The sequence below is a fragment of the Ovis aries genome, chromosome 13, assembly GCF_016772045.2.
Source record: "Ovis aries strain OAR_USU_Benz2616 breed Rambouillet chromosome 13, ARS-UI_Ramb_v3.0, whole genome shotgun sequence".
NCBI classification, from domain to species: Eukaryota; Metazoa; Chordata; class Mammalia; order Artiodactyla; family Bovidae; genus Ovis; species Ovis aries.
Genome location: NC_056066.1, coordinates 38,796,726 through 38,808,950, shown reverse-complemented (window position 1 = coordinate 38,808,950; position 12,225 = coordinate 38,796,726). Strand labels below are relative to the sequence as shown.

Genomic DNA, 12,225 nt, shown 5'->3' with positions numbered 1-12,225 from the left:
AAGTTCCATTATGAGAGTGCACTCCTGAGTCACTTTTGTTCATAAGTCCAACAAAGTTAGCCTGGGCACCCAACAAGTAATGACTGTTACTACTTGGCAGTACCAGTGACATCACCCCTGCTTTGACACTTGCTTCTGGACATGCTGAGCTTGAAATAAAGATATGGTACTACTGTGCTCTGTACAGTGCTGTCCAGTAAAGTACAACCACGTGTTGAGGGTGCACTCACATGACACTGTACACCAGACACGTGAACTAACTTATGTGATTGTACATGCAAAGGCACATTCACATCTTTAAAAGTTCACAACTTGTGTGCTTATACGTAAGGGACTTACTGTAAATGGCAACTTAAAAAACATATGTGTGTATCCATATATATACATAAAACATCTATCTGGTTTTTCTTATTCTTTCCATTTCTCTGCTGAAATTACTCACCCTCATTTATTCTTCCCACCTTTCCCTATTTAAGAGAGATGGTTTAAATGGTTTTCTTCTAATCCTTGTATCTGGATCATCTGTGGTTTACTTCTGTGGTCTTTCCTGGGTTATGAGTTCTGTTCCTACCTCTTCACGGGTCCTGTAACTTACTGCTTGCTCCTGGAAATTATGTACAGAAGAGTGAGAGCTGAGCAATAATCCTGGTTCTTTTCCCTCTGGGAATCTTCAGTTCTTCTCTCTCCTGTTGGCACAGGGAGGACGTGATCATTCAGAGGTCAGCCTGGCTTCGTCCGACCAGGGCTGAGTGGCAGCCCACTTTGGCTCAGCACGATCCCATCCAGCTTCCCAAGGAAGGACCAGTTTCCCAGTTCTTATCAGGATCTGATCTGGCATTCCAAATTCCCAGTTCCCTTCGCGTCCGTCCATTTCGGGTCTCAGGAGAGTGTGGGAGACGGGGCAGAGGGAATGATTTCCTTCTATTTATCGACCCTGCCTTCATTTCCACTTTTCTCAGCAAATCTGGGGTGAGGGCATCAAATCATTACTGTCCCGGATGGTCTTTCAGACGCCAGTGGATGATGTTAGGCTCACTTGTCCAGTGAACTTCTGGATCCTGCTGCTCCCCCACGTCCAGACCCACCAGGGCTTACAGCTCACGTGGGATGGGCTCCTCTCTCTGGAAATCTGTCCATCAAGCCCTTCTGGTCTCTACTGTCCCTTGACATCCCTGTATATGATTTTTACATTATCCAGATTTCTCCTTGCGCTTCTAGGGAGCTCAGGCCTTCTGCATCCCAAGTGGAAGTAAAGACTGCCTAGAATGGCAGCTGTTGTTATGAACACAAAGGACATTCCCTGCAAGCAGGCTGTCCTGGCCCTGAGCTCCTAGGAGGCAGCCTGGCACTGAGGCTGGTGTCTCCTCCCTGTGAGCTGGAGGGGAGACGTATGCGTTGGCTTATGTTTGAAGGCTGTTTTGAGTGTGTAGCCATGCTTTGTGGACCCCACTCATATCTACCTACCTTTTACCATTTCAGGTCCTTCCAACAGCCAGCCTCCTAAGTCTACTTGCTTAGGGGTTTTCTCTGGACCCCAAAGTCCACCCTGCCTGTGCTCAGTAAATTGGAATGTCATGGAATTAATGTCCCTCAAAGGCAATACTTAAGCAATGACGGGGAAGGCTGGTGGATAAATCCCCCGCTCCTGCCCCTTGGGTGCAAAAACCTGAAGGCTGTGTTCTATGCTATCTTCCCGGCCCCCAAAAGCAGCCATCCCAGCTGCCCACGCCAGGGACTTGCTGGGGACACACAGCCCTTGGCTGCTTTTACCTCCCTGTTTTATTCCCCCACTGCCTGGCTGGCCTGTCCTGGGATCACCTTTTATTTTTTTTTTAAGTTTAAAAAAAAAAATGTGAACAGTTCTTAAAGTTTTTATTGAATTTGTTATAATATTGTTTCTGTTTTCTGTTTTGGCTTTTTGGCCACAAGGCATGTGGGATTCTAGCTCCCTGACCAGGGATCAAACCCTCAGCTCCTGCACTGGAGCACTTAACCACTGAACCGCCAGGGAAGTCTCTGAGATCAACTTTTAGATAAACTACTTGAATTTTAAATTGCTGTTTAGATTCCCCTGGGGAAACCCAATCGCAGGCAGGCAGGTCTTGATTCAGAGATCCCTGGGTGCTGTCTGGGGCCGGCACAGGGAAAGTGTTCACAGAAGGAAGGCAAACCCAGCCACTAGGAGGTGGGCCTCACCAGAGGATATCAGGTACATTTCTAGGATGCCAGGAGAGGAATGAGGGGCTCCTCTGCCAGCCTGTAATAACCGGAATATGAGAGTTCTGCATCTGGGATGCAGTTAGACTGTTTACTGCCTGCCTATGCTTATGTCTTGAAAGCTTAGCATAACTCTGAATGGGAGATTTAAATTCATAAGTATGTTGTTTTGCAAAACTGGCAGCAGTTCTTTCAATATAATACGAAAGATACATTACCGTGTTGTCTCCAGATCTCAGTGTTCTGTCTTCGTTATTATGTTTTGCTCTTAAATAAAGAAAATCTTTAGGACCACAGTCCTGTACATGTCTTGTGAGAATTCCAAGAACCTTTCCATAAGCTACTTTCCAAGAAGCAATTTCTTTCTAGTCCCATAAAACTCCCCAAAGCACCTTAGGCGAACTCCAAGGTGCTGGGTATGTTCGCAAATTGCCAATGTAGCTAGCAGACATTCAATTACATCGAATTCATCAAAACCCTAATTGAGACAGGAACTCAAGCCTTATGGCTGAATCACTTTAATTTCAGATAGGGAGCAGACTCAGTCACTAACAGCCTTTCACGCCAGGACACCATTAGAGAGGCCCACGGGCGCTCACTGGTAATTCTCCCCGCAAATGCAAGTGTGGAGCAACGTAAATGACGCTGCCAAGTGAGCCCCATGACTGGATTGATGAATCAGCTCAATTCCCAAAGTCTGTCCTGTGCTGCCACACCCCTCGGTCCCAGCTCCACTGCCCAGGAGGGCTTCTTGGTAGATAGGGCAGCACCTGTGTCTCACCAAAGTTGGTTTTCCTCCCAGAGATCAGAAGGCGCAGGGACCAGGACCAGTCCTCTGAGGTCTTTCTACTGACACCTCCTCATCTCTTTTTTTTTTTGGCTGTGTCGGGTCTTAGATGTAGCACAAGGGATCAGCACTATGTCACGCAGGATGCTTTGCTGCGGTGCATGGACTCTCGAGTTGCAACACACTGGCGTAGTTGCTCTACAGCGTGTGGGATCTTAGCTTCCCAACTAGGGGTCGAACCCTCACTCCCTGCATCAGAAGGCAGATTCTTAACCACTGGCTCAACAGGGAATTCCCAACACCTCATCTTGCTTATCATTTTCTCCCCAACCTTCCCATTCCTCCCCACTGGCATCCCGTGGCTGTTCAACTATTTTTTTTTTTAACTTTTTTAATTGGAAGATAATTGCTTTACAAAGTTGTGGTGGTTTCTGCCATACATCAGCATGAATCAGCCATAAGTCTATATATGTCTGTCCCTCTTGAGCCTGTCTCCCACTCCCATCCCTCTAGGTTGTCACAGACTACTGTCTTGAGTTCCCTGCGTCATACAGCAACTTCCCATTAGCTATCTATTTTACATATGGTCATGCATATATTTAGGCTCAGCTGGTAAAGAATCCACCTGCAATGCAGGAGACCCCTGTTTGATTCCTGGGTCAGGAAGATCTCCTAGAGAAGGGCATGGCAACCCACTCCAGTATTCTTGCTTGGAGAATCCCTATGAATAAGAGGAGCCTGGTGGGCTACAGTCCATGGGGTCGCAAAGAGTCGGACACGACTGAGCGACTAAGCACACAGCACGTGTTTCAGTGCCACTCTCTCAATTCGTCCCACCCTTTCCTTCCCCTGCTGGGTCCACAAGTCTGTTCTTTATGTTGAGTCTCTATTGCTAGCTACCCTGCAAGTGAATTTATCAGCACCATTTTTCTAGATTCCGTATGTAAATGTTAATATACGATATTTTTTTTTCTCTTTCTGACTTACTTCACTCTGTATAACAGGCTCTAGGTTCATCCACCTCACTAGAACTGACTCAAATTCATTCCCTTTTATGGCTGAGTAATAGTCCATCATACCACATCTTTCTCCAAGCACCTGTCAATGGACATCTAGATTGCTTCCATGTCCTGGCTATTATAAATAGTGCTGCAATGAACATTGGGGTAGATGTGTCTTTTAAAATTGTGGTTTTCTCAGGGTATAAGCCCAGAAGTGGTATTGCTGGATCATATGGTAGCTCTACTTCTAGTTTTAAAAGAAATCTCCATGGGCTTCCCTACTGTTTCAGCAGTAAGGAATCCACCTGCAATGCAGCAGATGGGGGCTGGATCTCTGGGTTGAGAAGATCCCCTGGAGAAGGCAACGGCAACTCCAGGATTCCACTCCAGTATTCTTGCATGGGAAATCCCATGGATAGAGGAACCTGGTAGGCTATATATAGTCCACGGGGTCACAAATGAGTTGGACATGACTTAGCAACTAAACAACAACATACTGTTCTCCATGGTAGCTGTATCAACTTACGTTCCCACTAACTGTGCAAGGGGGTTCCCTTCTCTCCACATCCTCTCCAGCATTGTTTGTAGATTTTTGATGATGGCCATTCTGTTCCACTGTATTGTTAATAAGTTCTGGCAAGAGGTAGGTCAAATTATTGCAGTGACTGAGGGTGGAATCTGGAGACAGTGACCCCAGGGAACCTTTTTCTTCTCAGAGCTGATAATGGTGCCTGATGGTACTAGTGTGTACCACGTGGACCAAGCACTGCTGAACAAGCTCTGTTTCATCCTTACAGTGATGCTAAGAGGTAGATGTCCTTGTACCCATTCTACAGAATGAGAACACTGAAGGCTAGAGAGGTGACATAACTTCTCCAAGGCTCCATGGCCAGCAAATGGCAGAGCCAGGATTCACATCTAGGCGTATCTGATCCCCAGGCTCATGTTCTTTCCAAAACATCATTTCTTCTCCCTCTGCAAAGACTTCCGGGATTCTACGAAGGTCTGAAAAAGAGAGCTGGGTAGCCTTGGAACTCTCCAAGTGGGCACAGGACAAGGAGAGTCAGGAGGGAGGTCAGCCCCAGAATCAACACCCGGCTCCTCTAACACCATTGTGGTTGGTGCTTCTCCCCCGATCATGTGAGAGGAGTTTGGCAAGGCCCTTCCAGGGGGGCGAAGTGACTGATCCCAGCACTTGCTAAAGTTCAGGAAGCAATTTGTCTTTTCAGCAGGTGTTCTAACCAAGCCAGTGATTAACCGCATTGCTAATAAATTATGAAACACAAGTGCATTCAGCCCACCTCCTATGTAATTAGTTGTGTGGCATTTACTCGGCACTTTTCAGCCATGTGTTTCATTTCTTTACATTATTTCTCCCCCTTTGGGCTTGACTTTGCATCAAGCTTCAGGTACAAATGACTAATGAACTGGTGACAACACTAATACCGGCCGAGCTAACACTCCTACTGCTAACAGTGACGATGCTAATTAAGAGAGTGCTGACAGCCACGGGCTCTGTGACTATTCATCTCTGGGAGGCAATGAGAGGGCAGCCAGCATAGGTGGGGGCCAGGGAAGTACAAACGGCCCCAAAGGTAAAGATGGACACTCACTTTTTGGGGGTACTAACTACATTTACAAGAGATCTAAAAAATGCCATATCGTGGGTCCATAAAATCTAAGACGAGATAATGGACTGAAAGGATTAAGAAAGAAAACATTCAGTCTAGCAAGTCAGGTGTAACTTGATCACCACATATGGACCCAGCTGTCCAGCAGCCCCTTCTGGGGGTAAGCATCCAGCTGTGGGCTCTGGAGCCGACCCCTGATGGGATCAAGGTGTCCCTCTGCCTATACCTCAGAAGCAACCAACCAACCAGGTGACCCAAACAAACCACTCAGCACGAAAATGATGGGAATGAAAAGCAGGCAGTAAGGGGGGCAGTGGTGCCAGGGAGCAGCCGGCCTTTGTCACTCTGGGGTCCTCATGAGAGTCGGTGGTGCTGGGTGCCCCCGGCCGGGGTCTGGCAAAAGATGTGGGAGAAGGTTTGTAGAAACTTCCTTAGCCCTGCAAACCAACCAGCCATTTCCAGCAGAACCTGCTTCCTTCCCCCATAGTGAGGGGGCTGGTGGGGTCCCCGGGTTCCTCGGTACTGCAAGTGGGAGACACTCACAGGCTACTGGCAGTCGCTTTTCCTAGAAGATATGGAGTCCTGGCTGTTTGGGCAGAGAGCTCAGAACTGTGTTTCTGAATAATCTTTCTATGAAAGAAACTAGGGCATCAGAGCCAGCCGGGAGGGGGGTTGGCTACAAACCCCCAGCTGCCACTGCAAGGCTGTGGATGCCCAGCAGCCTCACATGGTGGTGACATCAATGTCTTCTCCAGATTTTCCAAGACAGACACCAGATGCACACGGGCCCCATGACACCTTCTGGCAGTGGAATAGTCTCTATGGATAAAATGCAGGCATGCAAAGCCTCTCATGACCCCCAAAGTGAGCTCAAATGGACACAGAAGTCAAATGTTTGATCCTTATAGAAAGAGAGAGAATGCTCCCCAAACTGTGACAAGTGAAGAAAAACAATCTGTCATCTCCTCTCCCTCCACCCCATTAACTCCATTTCCACTCCTAAGGATGGTTTACATCATTCCAGTTCAGATCAGTAACACGGCAAAATGAGGGTGACACCCTCAGATCTGCAGGCTGGTTACCTACTCAAGTGGCTCTTGAATTCCATGATCCATCGGCCCAGAGGCCAAATCACACTGCCTGGGTTTCCAGTCCTGGCTGGGCCAGCTTCTCGGGGCATGAGACCTCATGCCACCCGACCCAAGACGACTGGCCCTTGGGTGTGCTCAGGGGAGACAGGCCACTGCCTTACCTCCACAAGGCCACCATGCCACGTTTTGCGAGTCTCACCTGCCCCGCGAAGAGCCCACAGACGCCGATGATGCACAGAATGTTGAACACAGCGGAGCCCACGATGGTCCCCACGCCCACGTCGCCCTTGGTGATGAAGACTCCTGAAACACAGCCTGAGGTTAGCTGGCTGCTGCGGTGGGCTGCCTCCAAAGGGGGTGCAGGGCGGTGGGGGGGATTTTTATGTATGTATTCATTTTCTATCGGAGCACAGTTGCTTTACAATGCTGCGTTGGTTTCTGCTGTACTACCAAGTGAGTCAGCCATATGTATACATATATCCCCTCCCTCTTGAGTCTCCCGCCCTGCCCCCATCCCAGCCCGCTAGTTCATCACAGAGTATCAAACCCAGCTCCCTCTGCTATACTGCAGCTTCCCACTAGCTGTCTGTTTTACACGGTCAAATATGTAGACATGTCAATGCTACTGTCTCAATTCATCCCAGCCTCCCCTCCTCCCACCACCCCGTGGACACACCTCTGTTCTTGACATTTGCATCTCTATTTCTGCCCTGCAGATATCTTCAGCAGTGTCGTTTTTCTAGATTCCATGTATATGTGGGGGAGTTTTTTTAAGTGTTAGTCAGACTGTTCTCAGGATCTACAGGAAACAGCCGAGGGTTGGAGAGAATTTTCCAATCTCTATTGGAGCCTCTGTCCACAGGACCATTGGAACTAGGTCTGGGACCCATTCATGCAAAGCAAAAACACCACTTTAATAAGATGAAAACAGCCACTCCAGCGGGTGGGGGAGGCTGGTGCTCTGCCCCTCAGGGTCTCAGGGCTCCGGTTTCCAGAGCCCTCGTTCTTCAGGGAGGACAGAGCTGAGATGTTCCTCGGGGTGGCACCTACCTATGACCGACGTGAACAGCTCCGGGGCCGAACTGCCCGCCGCCATGAATGTGGCTCCTGCCACATCCTCGCTGAGGTGCAGGCGCTGCAGGGGAGCACAAGTGTAGGTGAGCCGGGTTTCTCCTGGAACAGCGGTGACTGTGACTCCCCAGGTCCCAGCTCAGTCCCTCCTCAGCTTCCCCTTCTCCCCAACTGGCCCACACCTCCTCTCTGGGCAGTATCAGGGAGGCAGCTACATGTTCCCTCCAAGTAAAGGCTCTGACAAGATCTAGGGATCCCAAGCCAGATGCCCCGGGGGCTGCAGAGATAATGAGGGGACGGGAGTGGTCTTGCAAGGCAGGGTGGGCCTTCACCTCCTTTTTAAAATCTCAGTTCCCTCTATGTTGCCATATATTCCTATTTATAGAGATGCCCAAATCCACATTTTTATGTAAAAGATTTTGACTTTTTTTTCATTATCTTGCTGATGTTCTTGGGCTAAATTAGGCTCATGGAAACCAGTTTTTGAGCCCTGAGTCTGGGAGTTTGGGGCTGGGGAGGATCACCCATCCTCAATGCAGCCTTGAAGCCTGGGGTAGAGGGAATGGGGGTCAGTGAGAATGAGTAGAAAGAGATGGTGAGCCCACCAAGATGATCCACACAACAAGCTCTCCAGGTTACCTTGCTTGCTGACCCAAAAGGTGATTTGCAAGAAGACATGTGAACTGAGGTTGGGTGGTATGGGGAGGTGGTGTGGGGAGCCTTTCTGTATTCACTCCTGGCCCAGAAAGGAAGCTGCCGGCTGTCAGTAAATAGGCGGCTCCCTTGGGCATCCCAGCTTAAGGGACCCTGGTCCCTCTTCCAGTAGCACCACAGCTGCACTTCCCCGCTCAGCCATTGAGGGGCAGCACGGCCTCGGTGACAGCCCCTGGCTCCACTGACCCATCTGAAGTTGCTGCGGACCCTGCTGAACATTTTGACCTGGAAACCTGGGTTTCCTGGATCTTGACTGAACAGTTAACTTTCCAGGTGGTTCTGAGAAGACCCTAAGATGGAGGTGCAGCTGTCTGAAGGTGAAAGGTGTGGCTGTGAGGGTGGCCGGGCATCATCCCGTCTCCCTGGGCAGGTACCCCAGCAGTGCTCAGGGTCCATGGCTGGTTTGCCCAGGCTCGCCAGAAGCTGTGAGCCTCACTCTGCTGTGTCCGCTCCAGCTTGGGCTCCCGCTGGGGCGTTAGCTATGGAGTCCACCCCCAGGCTCATGCAGGTCCTGTTCCTCTCTCTGCTTCATTCATCACATTGCTTCTTCCTCCTGGACCTCCCCTCCTCTTTCACCCCTCATTCATGTCAGCTCTGGTTGCATCTCACTGGGTCCTGGCATCACCAGCTGGGGGGCACGTCCTGCCTTGGGACCCTTTTCATCTATTAGAACAGTCGTCAAAAGCTTTCCAGCTTCCTCCTGAGAAACTCCTATGTCTGGGCCGGGCATCCTCAGGGCTCCCCACACGCTGAGTCTTGTCCCTGGGTCTCCCAGCTCAGTTCTCCTGCTTGGACTCTCAGCTTACATATCTGTCCTTCTAAGACACTGCCACTGAGACTGCTGCTCCTGTCCTGCCCCTGCACAAGCCCTTCCCTGATATCAAGGTGAGTCAATTCTGTTCCCCTCTGTTCTGTTCCCCTCTGTTCTTCTGCTCCCCTCTTCTCTGCACCTCCAGCTCCAGCACTTCACCTGTCCCCGGGTCTCACTCTGGAGCTGCTCTGAGCCCCAGGCCCAGGATCACACCACATTTCACCTTGATTCCTCCCCAAAGGCTGTGCTCACAGGTGCCATGTGTGTCCCCAGTGGAGGAGAACACATTCTGACAATTGCATGTACATTTCCAGCGCCAGGTCTTAACTTGGCTACTAAACAATGTGTGATTAGAGAGTGGTTGGCTTTGTATGAGGAGTAAACTGCTCCTGGTGGATTTTAGAGACCACAGATGACCCTGATTACTGGTACTTTGGTGCCTCTTCCTCTTCTCCACCAGGTGACCCTGTTCTCAGGTTAAATTGCTTTGGACAAAAGGCCTCCACACTGGCTAGCCATCCATCTCAGAAACCAGCTCTCTCACTTCCCTTCTCCCACCTCCACTGTACAGAGGAACCCACTCCCGGGGTCTCTCTAGGGTTGCTGTGGGATGATTCTCTTTCAAGTACACAAAACTGACTGACTTCGGGAGGTGGAAGAAACTGCCTAAGCTAGTAGTTCTCAAGTGTGGCTTCCAGATCAGCATATCACCTGGGAACTTATTGGAAATGTAACTTCTGTTCCCCACTGTCCCTCAAGACCCAGTGACTCAGACATGGCAGGAGGGACAGTCCAGACTGAGGGCAACATGAAGGAACAGGAGTTCTGGACAGATAGGAGGTGCACCTGGGAGAGAGACTTTCTGAAAATGGGATTCTGAATTAAAAATAAAACAGAAAGCTTCCAGATAAAATTACATTTCAAATCAGAAAAAGAAATGAAAGAAGCAAGAGAATTGAAAGAGTTCTGGATATGCTAAATATTGTCAGATGAAAGGGATGTAATCGGCCCTGGCGTCCCCAGGGCTGACTTCGAAGAGACCCTTTCCTGGTCTCTGCAACCAGTTCTTTCATTGTCTTGCTTTTTGGGGCCCTGCTGGCAGTATTTCTGCACATGCACAGAGAGGAAGGATGGTGGAGGTGTGGCTGAAGACTTCTCACTCTTCGAGGACCCCACGAATCATGAGGGAGGGTTATGGCGGCAGAATGAAAGGGAAGGGAGGAAGGTGGAGGAAGGAGGAAGGAAGAGTGAGACTTAAAAGAAAAAGAAAGTGGGAACAGAACACAAACTGCATTTTGAGTTATGCCAAATGGTGCAGGGAGAGCTGGCCGGAAGGGTTCAAGCCCAGCTATGGATCGGCATGGGCTCCTCTGGTAGCTCAGTTAATAAAGAATCCGCCTGCAATGCAGGAGATCCCAGTTTGATCCCTGGGTCGGGAAGATCCCCTGGAAAAGGGATAGGCTACCCACTCTGGTATTTTTGGGCTTCCCTGGTGGCTCAAATGGTAAAGAATCTGCCTGCAATGCGGGATATCTGGGTTTGATCCCTGGGTTGGGAAGATCCCCTGGAAAAGGGAAGGGCTACCCACTCCAGTATTCTTGCCTGGAGAATCCCCATGGACAGAGGAGCCTGGCGGGCAACAATCATGGGGTCTCAAAGAGTTGGACACTACTGAGCGACTAAGCACTACCCAGCACGGCGTGGGTGGGCACACCGAAACTCTAAGCAGACCAGCGAGTTTCTGGGCTACCACTGCCCACGGCTCTGAAGCACGCTGGTGCCTGGCCTTCCCACCCAGCAGCACGCAGGGCTCCTCAGGACCTCAGTGGAGGAAGCTGGAACAGTTCCAGTGCTCAAACATGTACCTCACAGATCTTTTCCAAGGAGGGGACGAAGAAGTCATCACACACAATGGCCAGCGCGTAGAACATGTACATGGCCTGGAAGAGAGGAGAGAAGGGGTTAAAGTCAGAGTCAGGGCAGAGCCCCTGGGGTGAGGGTCAGGCCACCCTCTGCTTCAAGAACATCCTGTCTTCATTAATTCAGCAGCTTATACTATACACCAAGTCTTTGCAATGCCTGTCACCTATCACACGCTCACCTTGTCCACCTCCTAGATCCCCAAGTGTGCCACGGATGCTGCCCCAGGGCCTTTGTACTTGCTGTTCCCACTGCCCAGAACACGTTCCCTCCAGATCACCTTGCCTCAGCCCTCCATGTACTTAGGGCCTCTGGGTTAATGTCAATCTAAGCAAAAGGCCCTCCCCGTCCCCCATATTCTGCTTTGTTTTTCTTGATCTATTTTATGTACAACAGGCTAAAAGCCCCAGTGCCTCTTACAAGTCCATAAATTCTCTCTCCAAGACCATGTTCCAATATTATGTACTGATCTTCCTCGAGGTAAGAAGCTTCATCTAATGCACAGCAGTGCCAACACTTGGATTACGACCAGAAATGAGCAGATTTGCCAGGCTCTCTGTGCTTGCAAGGGTGAAGCCTACTGAAAACCAAGTTAGTCTCATGCCAGAGGCAGCGTGAGGTAGGACACCCACCCACAGATACTCTGTGACAAGGCTCCTCTGGACACCTAGGGGCCTGCTAGGCCATGGTCTTCTTTCCAGCTCAGAGCACCTCCTGCCACTTTGCTTACAAGAAACTCTCTTCCAACTCTTTGCTATGTTACCCACTAGAAGTCAAATTCCCACTGGGAAAAATAAACAAAACAGAACTAGATATTGATGGGGTGCTGTGTGTGTTGGGGGGCAGGGGGATGAACGAACTCTGTACCTTCTGTTCAATTATGCTGTGAACCGAAAACTGCTCTCAAAGGTCTACCATTGATAATAATAAATAAAACAACAGTATAAAGGAACAAAACAAATGTACAAAGTCAAACTTGAAG

At 49.7% G+C, this 12,225-nt stretch overlaps 1 protein-coding gene across 2 annotated transcripts in view; it reads right to left on the bottom strand.

The window, feature by feature from the left end:
- The window catches only part of SLC24A3 (solute carrier family 24 member 3), a 425,544-nt gene that overhangs the window by 91,177 nt on the left and 322,142 nt on the right, over positions 1 to 12,225 (bottom strand). For both annotated transcript variants that reach the window (XM_027976756.2, XM_042229627.1), the window contains exons 4-6: positions 11,189 to 11,263; positions 7,778 to 7,862; positions 6,927 to 7,030 (exon numbers count right to left, since the gene is read on the bottom strand). In XM_027976756.2, coding sequence (XP_027832557.2) covers positions 6,927 to 7,030; positions 7,778 to 7,862; positions 11,189 to 11,263 — 264 coding nt within the window. The remainder of the gene's footprint in view (positions 1 to 6,926; positions 7,031 to 7,777; positions 7,863 to 11,188; positions 11,264 to 12,225) is intronic.